The sequence below is a fragment of the Aotus nancymaae genome, unplaced genomic scaffold, assembly GCF_030222135.1.
Source record: "Aotus nancymaae isolate 86718 unplaced genomic scaffold, 86718_ANA_hifiasm-v0.15.2.pri h1tg000010l, whole genome shotgun sequence".
Classification (NCBI taxonomy): Eukaryota; Metazoa; Chordata; class Mammalia; order Primates; family Aotidae; genus Aotus; species Aotus nancymaae.
In genome coordinates, this window is record NW_026988421.1 from 42,524,855 (window position 1) to 42,544,878 (window position 20,024).

Consider the following 20,024-nt stretch of genomic DNA (forward strand, 5'->3'; position numbering starts at 1 on the left):
TATCTGCAATAATCATCCCATATGTTTTCAGCTTTAAATTAACTGGTTTTAGATTACTGTTCTTTATTGTTTATTCACATGAACCATCCAAAAATAAAGTGTCAGTAGAAAGTTCAGATTATAACTGACTTAACCAAATTTTAAGCATGTAAGTGAACTTAACTAAAATTTTCAGAGTGCTTGAAAATACAATTAACATATATTGGTAAAGCTTAGGGATTTAAATTTAAAAGTCAGCTTTAGAAAAGTTTAGTTTAATATGATTAAACTTGGATTTGTTGGTGTTAGAAATTGAATCTTCAAGAATTATAAAGACCAGTAGAAAAATCTGTGTATGCTTGAGGAAGAGCTTGAACATTATTTTGAAGTGTTTGATGTGTAAAATAAAATTGTTAAGAGTTATGGAATCAGGTACAGGTTTCTTATTTTTTTTAAAAACTTGAGTTTTTTTTTGAAATTTCATACAAAATTATTTCTTTTCATTTAGAACTTTATTTTTATTATATATAAGAAAATTTTGGACATCTCCAGATTTCTTCCAGTTTACCCTAGCATGCCATCTATATAGATGGCATTTTTTAAAATGCTGTTTTATAAGAAAAGTTGAGCTTTGAATTAAGCAAATATTTTAAGAGATCTGCCTACTCACAGTTTTTGTTAGGGCTGTCTGTAGATGGTTTATTTTAATAACCATCTTAGTACTAAGTTTAGGTACCAAATAATTCAGTACTAAATTTAGTAATTTAGTAAATTATAATTTTAGTATTATTATATATTAATATTATTAAATTTAGAAAATGCCATCTCATTTTAGTTGAGAAACAGTTGATGGTGTTTCCCAAAAAAGATCCCAACCTCTAGATCCCTTATATTAAAAATGTTACCTTAAATTGTAGCAGCAAAATGCTGTTAATGGAGACCATAGGATAATAATACAGTTTTATTCTTAATTTCTTTGGAAATTAAAACAGGAGTGACTGATAATTTCTGTTTCTTTTAGGAAAAGATTATCTGTTTAGAAAAAGGCACATGTCCTTTGGCTAAAACTTAATCTTGAGCAACAGTAAAACGGTGTTTGCCACAATCTGTTTTGAAGTTGTTTACCTTCTGTAGGCTAATGTCAAAGCACTGTGGTGCTCTGTTTGCTTGTGAAGGTGGAGGGCCTTAGATTTTGTTTGTCAACTGTTGGTAAAGTGGTATGAATTTGGATGTGAAGGTGAACATTTGAACTGAACCTTTTCATGAAGGGAGAAGGCACAGGGTGCTGTAATCTCCAAATACATGCTCTTAACTGACATTGAGCTTAGAATATGGCATCTTCCTTTCTCTTGCCTTATCTACTATAAACAAGATTAAATAAAAGCAGAATTGAATATTGGAAAAGTTGTTTGTGGGAAGAATTAATTATCTGTTGATTATCACGTAAATTAAAGCAAATACTCCTTAAAGGTAATAATAATATAACATACTCATTTCCAGGTGTTCTTCTCTATGGGCCTCCAGGCTGTGGTAAAACGTTGATTGCCAAGGCCACAGCCAAAGAAGCAGGCTGTCGATTTATTAACCTTCAGCCTTCAACACTGACTGATAAGTGGTATGGAGAATCTCAAAAATTGGCTGCTGCTGTCTTCTCCCTTGCCATAAAGCTACAACCATCCATCATCTTTATAGATGAAATAGGTATGCTGTGTTTTCTATATGAGTATTTTTAAAGGCCATTTGTAAAGGTATTTAGATAACCAGACTTAGTTTTTAACATTCATTAGGTCATATTAATAAAAAGAAAAACATAACCAACATCATAATATCCTATGTATAATTTCTGTGTTGTAGAATGAACATAGACTATATATTCCCCTACTTGATAAGTTTTCCTGTCTTTTCTCTGTTACAAACAGTATGCAGTGGACATCCATGTACATGTTTTGTCATGTATATATGTTTGCCCAGGAAAGATACCTAGAAGTTGAATCATTTGGTTGTGCGATTACCTATCTTCAACCTCCCTGGGATTACAGTTTCTTTAAAGTTGTTATACCTATTTATGTCTTCCTGGTTGCTGGTAAATTTGGGCATCTTTAAGCATTTTGATTAGCCATTTGAATATTCTTATTTGTGAATTGCCAGTATTTCTTTGGAGTTATTTGCATTTTTCTTTTGCTGATGTTTATTATGATTACAACTATTTTCTAGTCTGTTTATCTTTATTTCTGATAGTTTTTTTTTTGCAGTTTAATATTTGGCTATATTCACTATTTTGCCTTTGTGATTTATACTTTTTGTATCTGGTTTACAAATACCTTCACTATCCCCATAAATGTTCTCTTTTTAAAAATTATGTGTAGCATGAGGTAAGAATCTAATTTCATTCTTTTCCAAAAAGACAGTCAACTAGACTATCCTTTGCTATATATGTCATGACTTTTATATTAATGGACTCTTGATATATTTTATGGGTCAATATTTTCGTTCTGTTCCTGGTACAATGTATATATAAATACATATAGCTATACTAATACGATATTATTAGTATTGTGATATATATTTATATAGCATTATTACCATAGTTTTGAATTATATTTTATTATAGTTACATGTAGTATGATAGGCTATGTAACCATATGTAGAGAGAAAAATAGATACAGATATATAGTATAGCTTTGTTTTGGTTACTTGTTTGCTTTATATATCTTTTCTCATCAGTTTACTCCAGTTATTTCGGTGTGCATCTTGAACAGAGGAACACATAGCTAGATTTTTTTTTTTAAGACAGCATCTCACTCTGTTACCCAGGTGGAATGCAGTGGCGTGATCATGGCTCACTGCAGCCTCAACCTCCCCAGGCTCAAGTGAATCTCCTACCTCAGCCTCCCAAGTAGCTGGGACCACAGGTGTTACCACAACCCACTAATGTTTGTATATTTTTTGTAGAGTCAGGGTTTCCCCATGTTGCCCAGGATGGTCTGAAACTCTTGGGACCAAGCAATCCACCCCACGTTGGCCTCCCAAAGTGTTGGGATTATAGGTGTGATCCACTGCACCTGGCCTGATAGGTAGATTTTTAAAAAATTTTAATCTAAGTCTGTATTTAACCTGGAGGTGTGGTTAGTTTGATTGTATTATGATAGCTGAGATATTCAGATTTCTTTTTTTTCTTTTTTTTTTTCATGCTCTTGTCACCCAGGCTGGATTGCAGTGGCACAGTCATGGCTCACTGCAGCCTTGACCTTCCTGGCTCAAGTGATCCTCCCACCTCAACCTTCCAAGTAGCTGACAGTACAGGCGTGTGCCACCATGCCCTGCTAATGTTTTACTCTTTTTGTAGAGACAAGGTCTCACTATCTTGCCTAGGTCGATCTCAAACTCCTGGGCTCAGGTGATCCTCCTACCTCAGCCTCCTAAAGTGCTGGGATTATAACACCTAGCCAATTTATTTCTGCTATATTATTTTTTGCTTTTAATTTACCGGTCTAGTAGACCTTTTTTTTTGTTGTTTTTTGCTTTATTTCCTTTTTCTTGCTACATTCTTTTACTTTAGTGAAATATTAAGAATATCAACTTAAAAGTCAAAGATAATCTCTATCCTCCTCCCAAATAATACAGAGAACTTAGAACTCTTAGGTAATAATAATATCTCATCTCTTACATGTTATTGTTAAACATTTTTTATTTTTCTTGTACCTTCTATATTGTTATTTTATACTGGCATTGCTTGTTTCATGCCACGTTTGCTAGGTATTTTGCTCACCATTGCTTCTTCGATCTTGTCTTTTCTGGAGTTAACTTTCTTTTTACTGAAGTCTTTCAAAGTTGTTTCAGCAAAGGTTGTATAAAGAGTGGATTCTTTCTGTGTGTGAAAATGTGTTAATTCTGCCTTCTCTCTTAAATGATACAGAATGATTTTCAGCATCTTAAAGCTACAATTCCATTGCATTCTAATCTTTCCAGTGTTATTGCTTTTGAGAATTCTCCTTATTTCCTTGTATTTGTAAGTAATCTATCGTTTCTCTCTAGTTGCTATTAGATTTCTATGTCATTCTGCTGTTTAAGTATGATTTTTTTCTGGGTCTGCATTTATTTTCATTTAGCCTGCTAAGCCTTTTGGTGGTTTTTTTATCTGAGGATGCGTGACTTTCATTAATTCTGGAGGATTTCTCAGCCATTGTATATCTTTGGTTGCAATGCTCCCATTTAAAAAAAAAAAAGAACTGTGGTAGCCTACACCTGTAATCCCAGTACTTGGAGAGGCCAAGGCAGGAGGTTTACTTGAGTCCAGAAATTCAAGACCATCCTGGACAACATGGTGAGACCCCATACCTACCAAAAAAATACAAAAATTAGCCAGGTGTGATAATGTATGCCTGTAGTACCAGCTACTTGGGAGGCTGAGGTGAAAGGATCACTAGAGCCCAAGAGATTAAGGATATTCAGTGAGCCAAAGTTCTACCACCACACTGGAACCTGGGCAACAGAACAGGATCCCATCTTAAAAAAAAAAATTCCTAATCTCTTTCATTTTGAGTTATTTCTACAGTCTGTCATTTAGTTCTGTACTATATTTCATCAACTCTAAGACATACTGTGTTGTTTTTTACATTTTAACATCTTTGAAATTGGGATAGCATGTTATAGTTGAGTTGGCAGCATTTTAAGTTTCTTGTTTGTACATAAAATAATGGTACAACTTAAAAATAATTCAATTTTTGAGTAGGTTATAAAAAGCAATTCTTTCCTTGGCTGTATTTAATCTTTCAACCATTGAGTTTGTGTTTTGTTGATTATATTTGAACTTTAGAAGTTCTGTTTGGTTCTTTATAAAATGTTCTCCTTTTTTACTGTACCTTGCTCTTTTAGAATTGCAATTCCTTTTATAGCTTTAGAATTTTAAACATACTATTTTTATATAGTTTTTGAATTGCTCTGTTCTGAAATTCTAATTTTACTTTATGTTGACTCTTTTTTTTATAATGGTTTGTTTCCTTGTGTCATTTGTAACATTAGATGGCTTTAGGCTTGTTTTTATATGAGAATTATTTGTTGCCAAAGAAGATCCAGAGTACTTTTTCTGTCCTCTTCTTAGAGCTTCAGGGGTCTGATTGTTCAGAACAAATTTTAGATAATTTCTCATTTGTGTGTTCCTGGACTGAATGGTGGTACAAATTTAGACTTCGTACCTGAATGAGACCTCCTGTGGTCCTAGTTTTTTATCTGTAGGAAGACATTTTTACCCCTCAGAGCCCAGGCAAAGATAGACAAACTTTCTTGCACAGTGATGAGCAGATTTTTTTCTTATCTACACTTTCTGTGAGTGTTAATCCTTCCAAGTATCTTGGCTTCAGCCTGTATGTGGATGTTAACAATAAAGCAGAACCTTTTGATCCTTTATGTATGTCTGTATGCATACTTGCTATGTATACAAACACACAGACAGTAGTATAATCACATGAAGTTTTTCCAATTCTTATTTCCAACTCTTAGTTCCCCTTTTTTCTGAACTCTGGAATTTTTTTTTCTTTGTTTCTTGCAACCTCAGATCTTCATTAACCTTTTCTAAAATAAATTAGTAGACTTTGTTTTTAATAATGCTTTTAAGTTTGCAGAATTGAGCAGAAATCGTAGAGTTCCCCTATGTCCCCCACATATATAGTTTCTCCTAGTATTAATACTAGTGTGAGATATTTATTAAAGAATTAGTATTGATACATTGTAATTAACCAAAGTCCATAGTTTAAGGCTTATTCTTTACATTGTACAGTTCTATGGACTTTGACAAAGCATGCTGTTTTTTATCTATCATTACAGTCTCATACACAATAGTATCCTTCCCATATTTGTCCTTCCCTTTTCCTCCCAAACTGCAAGCATCCCCTGATCTTTTTACTGTCTCTATAGTTATACCTTTTCTGTAATGTTACAATTAGAATCATACAATATGTAATCTTTTTAGACTGGCTTCTTTAGCAATATGCATTTAAGTTTCTTCCATGTCTTTTCATGATTTCTTAGCTTATTTTTATTACTAAATAATATTCTGTTATGTAGATGTACCACAGTTTGTTCCATTCATCTGTTAAATGACATCTTCTTTTGCGCAATTAGGAATAATGCTGCTAACAGCATTCATGTATAGGCTTTCGTGTGGACACAAGGTTGCAACTCAATTGGTAAAATACCTAGGAGCATAACAGCTAAATCATATGGTAAAACAGTATTTAGTTTTGTAAGAAACTAGCAAACTGTCTTCCAAAGTGGCTGTAAAATTTTGCATTTCCACCAACAATAACTGAGGTTCCTGTTGCTGTACATCTTCTAGCATTTGGGTTTATCAATTTTTGGGATTGTATCTATTGTAATAGCTATGTAGGTATCTAATAATTTCTCATTTTTTAAATTTGCATTTTCATAATGACATGATATTGAGCATCATTTCATATGCCTTGTCATCTGTGTATCTTTGTTGAGGTGTCTGTTCAAATTTTTTGCCCTTTAAAAAAATTGTAATATTTTTTATTGTGTTGATTTTTAAATTTTGTAATTGATACATAATAATTGTACATATGTATGAGGTACCAGTGCAGTGAGCAAATTAAGCTAATTGGAATATCCATCACCTCAAAGATTTATCATTTATTTGTGTTGGGAACCACAATTAAATTATTTTATTGTTTATATTTTATTTATTTTTTATTTTTATATTTTGGGTACACATCCTTTCCCACGTACGCTTGCAGGTATTTTTTTGCCAGTTTGTGACTTGTCATTTCATTTTCTTAGTAGTATGTTTCACAGAGCAGGAATTTTATTTTATTTATTTTATATATATTTTTTGAGATGGAATTTCACTCTTGTTGCCCAGGGTGGAGTGCCGTGGCATGATCTTGGCTCACTGCAGCCTCCGTCTCCTGGATTCAAGTTATTCTTCTGCCTTGGCCTCCCAAGTAGTGAGTATTACAGGGATGTGCCACCACGCCCAGCTAATTTTGTATTTTTAGTAGAGATGAAGTTTCACCTTGTTGGTCAGGCTGGTCTTGAACTCCTGACCTCAAGTGATAACCCGCCTCAGCCTCCCAAAGTGCTGGGATTACAGGCGTGAGCCACCGCACCCAGCCAGGAAGTTTAAGTCCCAACTTAGACATTTTTTCTTTGATGGCTCATGCTTTTGGTGTTACATATAAAAATTAATCACCAAGTTTAAGGTCACCTTGATTTTCTTCTATATTATTTCCTAGAAGTTTTATGATTTTGTGTTTTACATGTAGATTTGTGATCCATTTTGTGTTAATTTTTTGTGAAAATTGCAAAGTCTCTGTTGACCAGTTTTTTTTTTGCCTAAGAATGTCCAATTGCTCCAGCACCATTTGTCAGATGTGCATTTACTTTTTAAAAAAAATTTATCTAACTTTTTTATTCCTGTTTGCAGATATAGATTGAACATCTGTAATTCAAAAAATCAAGATACAAAGTGATCCAAAATTCAAAACTTTTTGAGCACCAACATGATGCCACAAGTGGAAGATTTTCATGCCTGATCACATATAACAGATTACAATCAAAACTCAGTTAAAACTTTGTTTCTTGCACGAAATTATTTAAAATACTGTATAAAATTACTTTCATGCTGTGTGTATAAGGTATATATAAAACATAAATGAATTTCATATCTGGACTTGGGTTTTATCCCCAAGATATCTCATGTATATGCAAATATTCCAAAATCTCAAATTTGAAACACTTCTAGTTCTCAGCATCTTGGATAAGGAAGGGATACTCGCCCTGTCATTTTCTATTTTTTGATCATTCTGAGTCCTTATATTTATAGTATGTTTCTTCTAAGCATCATATAGTTGTTTTTAAAAAATCTTTTTTTGAAGAGAGGAGGGATTTTGCCATGTTGCCCAGGCTGGTCTTGAACCCCTGGCTTGAGTGATCTGCCTGTCTTGAGGTTTTTTTTTTTTTTTTTTTTTAATTTAGTCTAATACTTTAGTCATGTACTTGGAGACTCTAATCTACTTACAATTATTGATAGTTATTTATACATATCTAGCATTTTAAGTTTTTCATATTATTTTAAGTAAATATCTTGCCACAACCACTTATTGATGGTGAATATTAGGAAGATTAAGTAGGCAGTTGAATTTTAAATTTATCTTTAAAAATTAGGCAGTTTTAAAATGACTGGTTTTTCCACCTTCAGAATAGTTGGGTTTGAATTATAGTCTAATAATAGGGCAGATTTTACAAAATTGAAACTTTAAGTAAATCTAGGATATATGTTTGCCATTGCAGGACTCTCATGTGTCATGGTAATTTGTTTTTGCTGGAATTACTTTTTATAAAAAATGTTTTTCTGAAGTATGGACATAGCACATTACAAGACATTTTTGTGCCATTTTCATGTATAATTGACAAAGTTTGAGTTGTAGTTTCAGTGCTGAAATGTAATAGGTACTCAGAAATAAAAGTAATTTATAGGGATATAAGACAAAACACTTGAAATGGGGATTGTACTAGAAAATCCTAGATTTATTTTTACTGTTTTTTTTTTTTTTTAAATTCTTAGGATGTGGCACCTTTCAGTCTTATATTCAAAAAGAAAATGTTTTCCCCTTTTTTGAAAAAGCATTTTGTGGAAGACAGAAAATTTTGAAAAGAAAGTTAAACTTGTCCTTAAATCCATCCCTGAGCTCTAACCAACATTATGAGCATTTTGGTATATTTCCATAAAAGCTTTTTACCATGTATAACATATGTATGTTTATTCTGGCATATGTTTTAAATCATTTTTTGTCTTACATTTTTCTGCTTAATAGTGTTTTATGCATTTTCCCATGTCATTTTTGTTTATACCAGGAAACTGCATGAGAAAAAAGTATGTGACCCCGTAACTAAGAACACATAGGGTTCAGGTAACCTAGAAAGTTAGAGGCAAAATGCACAGGCATTCCTCCAAGATTCCACTTAACTCTTCCAGCCTCTCAGTACTAGATCCTTTGTTTTTTTTACATATGTTGTCATGAATGTATTTTTTTTTTTTTTTTGAGACGGAGTTTCGCTCGTTACCCAGGCTGGAGTGCAATGGCGCGATCTCGGCTCACCGCAACCTCTGCCTCCCGGATTCAGGCAATTCTCCTGCCTCAGCCTCCTGAGTAGCTGGGATTACAGGCACGCGCCACCATGCTCAGCTAATTTTTTGTATTTTTAGTAGAGACGGGGTTTCACCATGTTGACCAGGATGGTCTTGATCTCTTGACCTCGTGATCCACCCGCCTCGGCCTCCCAAAGTGCTAGGATTACAGGCTTGAGCCACCGCGCCCGGCCTATGAATGTATTTTTAGAGAAGAAATGAAATTATGAATGATCGTGTTTTATTTTGCCTAATAATTTACCAAGTTTATTGTACCAGAATGTCTAAAATACATAGCCCAATTATTTGTAATCTTTCGTAGAGTTTTCAACAATTTTTTCTTTTCATATTTCCTTTTTATTAATTGGCATAATAATTGCACACATGGCTGGGCGCCATGGCTCATGCCTGTAATCCCAGCACTCTGAGAGGCCGAGACTGGCGAATCACCTGAGGCTGGGAGTTTGAGATGAGCCTGACCAACATGGAGGAACCCCCTCTCTACTAGAAACACAAAATTAGCTGGGCGTGGTGGCATATGCCTGTAATCCCAGCTACTCGGAAGACTGAGGCAGGAGAATCGCTTGCACCTGGGAGGCGGAGGTTGCGGTGAGCCGTATTGCGCCATTGCACTCCAGCCTGGGCAATGAGCGAAACTCCATTTTAAAAATAATAATTGCACATATTTATGGGGTACAGAGTGACAAAATGTCACTATTACTATAGTGATCAGATCAGGGTAATTAGAATACCCATCGTTTCAAACATTTATCATTTCCTTGTATTAGGAACATTTTAAATTACGTAGAGTAAATAAAGTAAGGCTAGGCATGGTGGTTCATGCCTGTAATCCCAGCACTTTGAGAGGCCAAGGCAGGAGAATTGCTTGAGGTCAGGAGTTCAAGACCAGCCTTGTCAACATAGCAAATCCTGTCTTTACTACCGAAAAAAAAATTAGCTAGGCGTGGTGGCATGTACCTGTAGTCCTCGCTACTCGAGAGACTGAGGCAGGAGGATCACTTAAGCCTGGGAGTTCGAGGTTGCAGTGTGCTGTAATTGCGCCATTGCACCACAACCTGGGCAACAGAGTGAGACTCTGTCTCAAAAAAAAAGTGGGGAGGGGGGTAAATAATTTATTCTTTATTTCTAAGGTTAAGGCTGTTTTACTTCTAGACTCCTTTCTACGAAACCGTTCAAGTTCTGACCATGAAGCTACAGCCATGATGAAAGCTCAGTTTATGAGTCTCTGGGATGGATTGGATACTGATCACAGCTGCCAGGTATTTGAACAAAATCTGCCCTCAACTTGTGTTGGTTATTTTGTTCTTAATAGAAAATTTGGTGGGCTACTTACTATGCTTTTGTACTCTTTTTTTTTCATAATGATTTACACTTATGACTAAGTGATAAGGATCCAAAAGAATATGGTTTGTATAAGCTTTATCCAATTTGAGGACTTTGTGTCTACCAAAACATTGGTAGATTGCCTAAATGCCTGAAACAGATGCAACAGAAGAGAAAACACCAGAGTAAAGCTTCTCCTTGGAATTTTCAGAACCTACAGTGCCAAAGAGAGTAAGTGACTAGTGTCTGTGGGTATAGTGTACATTTTTTAAAAAATTATTTTCTCTTTTCCTCAACTCTTACTTTTGACTTTTATCATAATTCCTTGTACTCTTTACTTTCAGTTCTTAGTTGCTTCCCTCATTTTCATTCGACAGAGTTCATTAGTAGCTGAAACTGAACAGTTTCTCACTTCTTGTCACCCATGCCTATCTTTAGGATCCCAGTTTTATACAAGACAGACTTGTATCCTAGGCCTTTTTTCTTCCTCCTGTATGGGCTTTATTTTTCAGTTTTCCTCTTTGGTTTCCAGTTTTCATTTAGTTTTTGGCCTCTGAACATTCCATACTTTCTTGTCAGCTCTGTGATTTAAAAGAAAGTTAAAAAGACGTTAATCTGGCATGTTTGTTTTTTTAGCCAGATTGCTGGAAATAAACATCCTAGAACCATTTTCCTTTTTTTTTTTTTTAATGAATCACTTATATCTCTTGGAAAAGTTAACAGTGTTCTTTTATTGTTTTAACTTTAGTATTTTCTCTCTCTTTTTCTTTTTCTTTTTTTTTTTTTTTTTGAGACAGAGTCTTACTCTGTCGCCCAGGCTGGAGTACAGTGGCATGATCTTGGTTCACTGCAACCTCCGCCCTCCAGGTTCAAGCAATTCTCCTGCTTCAGTCTCAAGTAGCAGGGGTTACAGATGTGCACCACCACACCTGGCTAATTTTTGTAATTTTAGTAGAGACGGATTTCCCTATGTTGGCTAGGCTGGTCTTGAACTCCTGAGCTCAAGCAGTCTGCCCACTTTGGCCTCCCATAGTGCTGGCATTACAGGCTGAGCCACCGTGCCTGACCTATTTCGTGTCTTTTTTAACGTGTCTTTCATATTTTCTTTCTTTTTGTGCTGTGTCCTGGATAATTTATTTTCCTTTCTTCTGGTTCATTTGAAGCTCTTCTGCTCTCTGACTCTTTCATTGAGCTTATTGTTTCAAGTATTATATTTTTCAGTTTTAGAAATTCTTCTAGATTGTTTTTCAAATCTACCAAGTCAGTTTTGATAGGTTCTTGCTTATTACTCATGTTTCTAATTGGATTAGAAAATCAGAACCCTGGCATCAACTAGCTGTGTGACCTTGGCCAAATTTTATAATCACCCTGTATCTCTATAGAGGTAATAATATTTATAAAAAGGGAAGAATAGTACCTACCTCAGAATTGTTTTGAGGAATTAATCTGAGTTAAGTGCATAGGCCCTATTGCCAACCTTAGCTTAATTCCTTTAGTTCTTTGCAAAATTGTAGGTTAATTTATTTGAGTCTTTTAAATATTTTATTTTTTGTGTCCATGGGGTTTAAGGATCTCTTAACCCTACCACATTACCATAAGTCAAAGTCTGAACATCATTCTCAAGAAGAAAATTAAGTCTCATGTCCTCCTTCTATATTATGTTTGTGAAAATATAGTTTTATTATGAGGAATACAGCCTTTAGCCTTTGTTGAATGGTTGGAGAAGAAAGTATAACGTAGATAAATTTAGGTGACATAGAAACATTTTCCATTAATAATCGGTTTTTATAACCTGTGAGGTTTATCAATGGGACTCATGTACAGGTTGTCAAGAACTATTCCCCCTGAGAAATAATACTTAGAACACTTAGACAATTGGATAGTTAGCCCATGTAAGAGAAAATATCTTAATATTACATACCCTGTCAGAACTTAGTGTTCAACTATTTTCAGCAGGGGATATAGAGGCAATTAGTTGAAGTATTCTCCAGAGCCACTTCCTCTAGAGCTCCACAGTATGATTCTGGTACGGCATAACTTGCAACAGAGTTCTCAGAATCAAAATTCCTTACTGCGCTAATAGCAATTACTGTATTTATTATGATGAGTTTTGATTTGAGAGAGCAAATGAAGATGCTGCTGTTTTATTAAACTGCAGTAACTTTTTAACCTTTATTTTATTTGGGGGGAGGTTAAAGTTGATATTATTAATTTTGAGTAATTGTTTTAGACATGTTCTACTTGCATGTGAACCAGTTAGCTCTTCTCTAGAATTGTCTTTTCTATGATTATGGATAGAGCCCTGTACCCTAGCTAGCTTTCTCGTAATATGATATGGTCACCAAGGAAACAGAAATAGAGAATGGCCCAATGAAACCCATCACTGTTTCTGGAAACCTTAGTAATTGATGACATATTCTTCTTCTTGAGAGACATGAGACATAAAAAGATAGTGTTTTTAGGGTATTCATTGATAAAGTTTTGAGATGTAAATTTAGGTTTGATTATTTTAAATGTGAAATGATAAAAAATTATCTTCACGTTTTGTTTTAAAGATTCTTTTTTAAGCTTTTATTTTAAATCCAGGGGTACATGTTCACATTTGTTACATAGATGAACTTGTGTCTTGGGGTTTTGTTGTACAGATTATTTCATACCCAGATATTAAGCCTAGTACCCTTTAGTTATTTTTCCTGATCCTCTCCCTCCTCCAAATGAAGCTGAAGGCCATGATTTTTAGCAAATGAATGCAGGAACAGAAAATAAAGATTTCTTAAAAGTTTCAACAACTGGCTGAGTGCAGTGGCTCATGCCTGTAATCCGAGCACTTTAAAAGACTGAGGCGGGTGGATCACCTGAGGTCAGGAGTTTGAGACCAGCCTGGTCAACCTGGTGAAACCCCGTCTCTACTAAAAAAAAAAATACAAAAATTAACTAGGCATGGTGGCAGTTGCCTGCAATCCCAGCTACTCGGGAGACTGAGGCAGGAGAATCGCTTGAACCCGGGAGGATGGAGGTTGCAGTGAGCCTAGATTGCACCATTGCACTCCAACCTTGGCAACAGAGCAAGACTCCATCTCAAAAAAACGTTTGAGCAACTAATACCTAAAAGGAGCATTGATTTTGTTGCTTAAGTAGTAAAAAATTACTATCACTCCCTGTTTTAAATTTTAGCTCATTTGTATTAAATAGAATTAATATATATGTAAAAGTTCTCTGTTTTTGCTGAAAATCACTCCTTAAAATTTGCTTCATGTGAAACTACAAGTGATTTCAATCACTTTTGCTTTTTCATTGTATCTGTTGTACATACTCAATAGACCATATTTTGCTAGTTTTATTTGGATTCCTTGATTCTGTTTTCTAGTGTTTCATCCTCTGTACTGGTTTTTCAATTTTGTTTTGTTTTGTTCTATATTTTTTCAAATGTTGTCCATTTTCCTTTTTTTTCCCCAAATACTGACTCAACCACAGTGCCTTTTGTGATTTTTTTTTCCCTATTCATTATCTTATGCATTTAGTTCATTTGCTCACTTTTAAGGTTTGTTTTAAATTTGGAAGAAATTTTTTCTTTTTTATTAATTTTATTGAGTTGTAGAAAGTCAGTAAAGAGGCTGGGCATAATATTTCACATTTGTAATCCCTGCACTTTGGAAGGCCAAGGCGGGAGGATCTCTTGAGCCCAGAGGTTTCAGATCAGCATAGGCAATATAGTGAAACCTCGTCTTACTAAAGACAGAAAAATTAGCCAGGCACAGTGGTATGTGCCTGTAGTCCCCAACTACTCAGAAGGCTGAGGCAGGAGGATTGCTTGACCCCACGAGATTGAGGCTATAGTGAACTATAAGGGCAACACTGCACTTCTACCTGGGAGATAGAGCAAGACCCTGTCTACAAAAAAAAAAGAAAAAGAAAAAGAAAAGAAAAATAGGTATGAGCATTAATATTTTGATTTTAGGACCACTTAACACAAATACAAACTATGTTGTGTTGTGAAACTATTTTTCAAACTTATGTTTATATTTTCTTCCTCTAGGTGGCAAACTCTCACAGTTAATTGAAAGTAATTGGGCTTTGAGGCTCCTGAATGTCATTCAATGTAGAGTAGAGGTAGAATATAAGATCTGGATTATTTCAGAAATGTAAAACCTGTTAGGGAGAAATAAGATGATGTTAGAGTAATGTGTTTCCATGGAATGCCATTAAATTTCATTTTGGATAGCAGATGTGTATTGTTACTGGGTTATACTGAAGTACCAACAGTAAGGTAATATTGATGTTCTTCAGAAATTACCTTGTTTCATGTATCTTTATTTATATTTATGTTTATTTTTAGAGTTCCTTTTTTTTTTTTAATCTCTACATCCTTTATAATAAGCGACATAAACCCAGAAGTTGGCAGGACTGCCAGCATTTTTAAAAAGAATTTTTCTCGGCATTTTGATGTTTGCTTATACTCTGTTATCTTTAAAGTTTGATTACTTGAGATTTTATTTAGCATTGAGAGGATATCACCTGCCGTGCTGATAGTACCATGAGATGATGATGTGAAATATAGAGAAAAAGTACACAATATCTATTACCAGAATCTTCAGACTTAAGGGGAAATGATTCTCTCCATATTATTATTATTTAAGGATTTGAACTGTCCCCCGACACTTCCAAACTGTATACCCAAGCTATAACATAATGGCTTTCAGTCATTCAGCATATATTCATTAAGCAAACATATTTTGCAAAATACAATAGTTTTTTAAAAGCAAATTTTTATAATTCCTGAGTAGCTGTTTGCAACTGAACATTACATATTTTAATTACTAGAAATACATCAAATGAAATGCATTAGTTTTTCAGTTTTGCTATTATTTGATCTATTTAGGATTAACTTTAATTTATACATGTAAATAGTTGAATTATAGTGAATTAAAATCAGATTTCTTACAAAGGATTTAGTTAAAATACCACTTAATTTTTTAAACTAAGCCCTAGTAATAACATTCTCAAAGGAGTATAATTGATATATTTAATACCTTCTGTTTTCTTTATATACTTAGGTCATAGTAATGGGAGCTACCAATCGTCCTCAGGACCTTGACTCAGCTATAATGAGAAGAATGCCTACAAGATTTCATATCAACCAGCCTGTAGGTGGTCTTGATTGATATTATGAAGAGTTAAATATTCACCTTTTTATAGGTCTTTACCTTTAATTTTAAGAACAAATATTTTGTTATATAGGACTTATTTATGACAGGAAAGGAATGGGGCAGACACCCTGATGGTTGCTTCTTTGTCCTTTCCACTCTTTCTTATTTCTATCTTAAGATTTGTGTTACTTGCTTCTCTTCAAAGTATATATGTAGTTACTTCAAGTTTGCTTGGCTATTTTAGTGATTTACTTTAGGATGTAGGAAGTTATCTATATAGGAAGATGCATAAGAAAATCTAAATTATAGTTTTGGTTTATCATAGAATAAAATTGGAGAAATTTGGCTTAAAAAATTGTTCTATTTAGAAGGTCTGGCATGAAGAACAACTGGGATTTATTTGATTGATTATTGACAGATGTAGTCAGTGCTTCCCTGATAGGATTAATGATTCCAGTGGATATCATAGTTTATAAGAATGCAGATGCTTAGATGGTGATAAACTAGTTCTGCCTTCTTTCTAGCATTTTTTGTTAGTTAAGAAGTACCCTCTAATATGTGATTATGACTTACCAGTACATTATAATTTTTGCACAGATCTTGAGATCTTGAATTCTGTCTGCCTTCAGATTGCAAAAGAAAGAACAGGTTTTATTAGTAGAAAATATGTTCCATACAATCAGCATGTTACATGTATTGCCATTTAGAGGGACTTACTGTAATTCCATTTTTAATCTGGCTAAAAATCATTTGTCCCATTTATATTCTGTAATTTATCAGATTGGTTTTTGTTAGTAAACTTGATAGTTATGGCCTCTATAAAATTACTCTGATAACTCTTTACTATAGCTACAACTTTAATAAAGTGGTTAAGTATGTGCATATTCTTGGAAAATTCACCCAATGAAGATTTTAAACCCTGTAGGAGACTATAAAATTTATTTAGTATGACTGATTTTTTTTTTTTTTTTGAGATAGAATCTTGCTCTGTTGCCCAGGCTGGAGTGCAGTGGTGTGATTTTGGCTTACTGCAATCTCTGCCTCCCAGGTTCAAGCGATTTGGCTCCCTTGCCTTCCTCACCTCCCAATAAGCTGGGATTATAGGTGCCCACCACCAGGTCCAACTAATTTTTGTATTATTAGTAGAGGCAGGGTTTCACCATGTTGGCCAGGCTAGTCTCGAACTCCTGACCTCAAGTGATCTGCCTGCCTCAGCCTCCCAAAGTGCTGGGATTATAGGCATGAGCCACTGCCCAGCCTAGTATGACTAATATTTATTGAGCATTAATATGTGTCAGACACCTGCTAGGGTCTGGTGAATGGAACATGGGCCTGATCCTCGAAGAACTTGTTTTGAAGAGGCAGACACAGAAATAAACAATGTAAAATATGCTTTATGAAGGTATGTTTAAAGAGCCATGAGAGTCTGAGATGACGAAAACTAATATTCTGTCAGGGAAGTCCATGAAATTTATAGAATCCTGCTGGACCTTGAAGGATGGTAGGAATTTGACAGGCAAATGAGACAAGGGAGGGCTTTTCTGCCAGAATGAACAAAGGCAAGAAGTTGTGGAAGCACTGTTTAATGGTGGGTTCTAGGGTTAGTTTGATGAGAGCACCAAGGAGTATAGATGGAGAGGAGGCTGGAAAGGTAGACTGCTTCTAGGTTTAGGTGAACTTTATATGCTTTGCACAAGAATTTTGATTTTATTTTGTAAGCAAGATATCAGAACATTTTTTAAAAAATTTGTTTACCTCATTGGTTCTGAAGATAATTTATAGAATCTCTGTCACTAAGCCAATAGTACTATGGACAATTAAGGTATTTTTATTTTTATTTTTAAAGACAGAGTCTTGCTCTGTTAGCGGTACAATTATAGCCCACTGTAGCCTTGACTCTTGGGCTCAAACAATATTTCCACTTCAGCCTCCTGACTAGTTAGGACTACAGACGTATACCACCATGTTTGGCTAATTTTTGAATTTTTTTATAAATGGGGGTCTCACTATGTTGCTCAGGCTAGTCTCAACTCCTGGCCTCAAGGGATCCTCCCACCTTGGCCTCCCAAAGTGTTAGGATTACTGGCATAAGCCACTGTGCCTGGCCAGCTAAGGTTTTTGATGTACAGTAGAATAGAACATCGGATACAGTAACATGAAAAGTAGCCAGTATTAAAGTTGTAAATTTAATATATCATGTGAGTAATCAAAATGGGTTGTAACAGGTTTTATCAAATTTATTATAAATTTTTATAGTGTTAACATAGAAATAGAAACTTTGTAACCTCCTTTTTATTCCATTTTTAGTGAATACACACACATTATAGGTTAGTTTTTTTCTTACGTAACTACGATGTCAAAGTGTATGGTTAATCTTAACTTAAAACTTTTCTCCAAGTGAAATGTTTAACAAAATGTATTTATTGGTGATCACACAACATACCAGATTAACCTTCCTACTTAACACAGTTGAATTACTGAAAGAACAGGGTTTGGTTTGTTTTTTTCAGGTAATTTGATGTGGTAGTCATTGTAAGTAGCTCTGTTTTGTCAGTGTTTGTGGGAATAGGGATAATTTCATCCATGATAGTTTTAAAAAGCATCTATATTGACTATATAGCTGAGGGATTCTTTAAAAGGAGCTAAATGTGGTTTGTATTTATTGTATAATGTAAAAATAGGAATTGTCACTGGGAGAAAAGCATACAGAGACGTAAACAAATATATCATCAGCACTAAATAAAAATTCACTAATATAAATTAGTGGTCAAAGAAGTTATATGTTGAAATGGAGGAACTCAGAGGTTACTGTTGCCATCTCTTTGAATTATTCATAATAAATTTTATGGAACTGATGAGTTTTTATGAGTTTCCTACGTGAAGGGAAAAAAATAAAGATTGCTGAACTATAGAGGAAAGACATTATAGTCATAGATATTCATTTAGTCATTAAAGATTAAAGGTGTGTTATTTCCCAGACATTGTACTAGGCACTGGGGTTAAAGAGTAAGTAGGTACAGTTCAGTAGGAAAACCACAAATAATTACTCTACAGTCTTGAATCTAGCCCTCGCTTTGACCTCATTAGAGTTTCTGTCATTTCCTGTAAGTACTGAGAGAGATTTTAGAAGGGACAAAATGTTAGGAACACTAATTGATCTTTTTTTAAAAAAAGATCTATTAACTGGAAATTATCCTGCTTTTAGGCTTTAAAACAGAGAGAAGCAATCCTGAAACTCATCTTGAAAAATGAAAATGTAAGTAGAAGATTATAATTTTTTCCCCATCCTATAAATATGATGTTCATAAAGTTATTTTAGAGAAAAATGAGGAAGGAATCTGAGAATGATATACCCCACGTTCCCCAGCCCCTGCAGCCACAGACCGGTACTGGTCCATGGCCTGTTAGAAACTGGGCCGCACAGCAGGAGGTGAGCTGTGGGCTAGAGCTCCACTTCTTTCACGTCAGCAGCGGCACTAGATTCTCATAGGAGCGCAAACCCTATTGTGAACTGTGCATGTGAGGGATCTAAGTTGCTTGCTTCTTATGAGAATCTAATGATAAATGTAATGCACTTGAATGACGTCATCCCAAAGCCATGCCCTCCTTCTCCACTTCTCTGGGTCTGTGGAAAAATCATCTTCCACGAAATTGGTTCCTGATGCCAAAAAGGTTGGAGCACTGATAAACCTTTCAACTTGACCTGAATCCTCTTGGTTGCTTATGTAACTCAGTAACTATGGTATATTTGAGTTAAAGATACTTTTCTTATGTTTTTAGAGCCATGCATTTTTGTATCTGTACATTAAAATGCTCTGATATTTTCAGACTATTCTCTGATTTTATGTAAGATACATTTGTTTTTCTACAGATTTTGTTGTTGTTTTTTACTTAATTGCATTTTTTAACCTTTCCTGTGGTGCTGAAAATTGCAATATTTTTTGAAGTTTAAATTTAAGAAGTTATGATTAATCAAAATCTTCAATAGCTTTTGTGTTTAAGGATTTTTTTAATGGGTAATATAGTCACATGGTTCAAAAATTAAAATAGTATATTTAATAATATACAGAGAAAAATTTTCTTCCCTCATATTTACCTGTATATATTTCTTTCTTTTTTCTTTTCTTTTTTTTTTTTTTTTTTGAAGCAGAGTCTTACCCTGTAGCCCAGGCTGGATTGCAGTGGCGTGATCTGGGCTCACTGCAACCTCTGCCTCCAGATTCAAGCGATTTTCGTGCCTCAGCCTCTAAAGTAGCTGGGATTATAGGCGTGTGTCACCACACCCAGCTAATTTTTGTATTTTTAGTAGAAATGGGGTTTCACCATTTTGGCCAGGCTGGTCTCAGTCTCCTGGCCTCATATGTTATTTCTCTCTTCTTTTACTTATTTTTTACATAAAATATTAATAA

At 34.5% G+C, this 20,024-nt stretch overlaps 1 protein-coding gene across 2 annotated transcripts in view; it reads left to right on the plus strand.

The window, feature by feature from the left end:
* The window catches only part of ATAD1 (ATPase family AAA domain containing 1), a 64,968-nt gene that overhangs the window by 31,952 nt on the left and 12,992 nt on the right, over nt 1-20,024 (plus strand). For both annotated transcript variants that reach the window (XM_012467567.3, XM_012467569.3), the window contains exons 5-8: nt 1,480-1,680; nt 10,298-10,404; nt 15,523-15,612; nt 18,821-18,871. In XM_012467567.3, the coding sequence (XP_012322990.1) occupies nt 1,480-1,680; nt 10,298-10,404; nt 15,523-15,612; nt 18,821-18,871 (449 nt within the window). The remainder of the gene's footprint in view (nt 1-1,479; nt 1,681-10,297; nt 10,405-15,522; nt 15,613-18,820; nt 18,872-20,024) is intronic.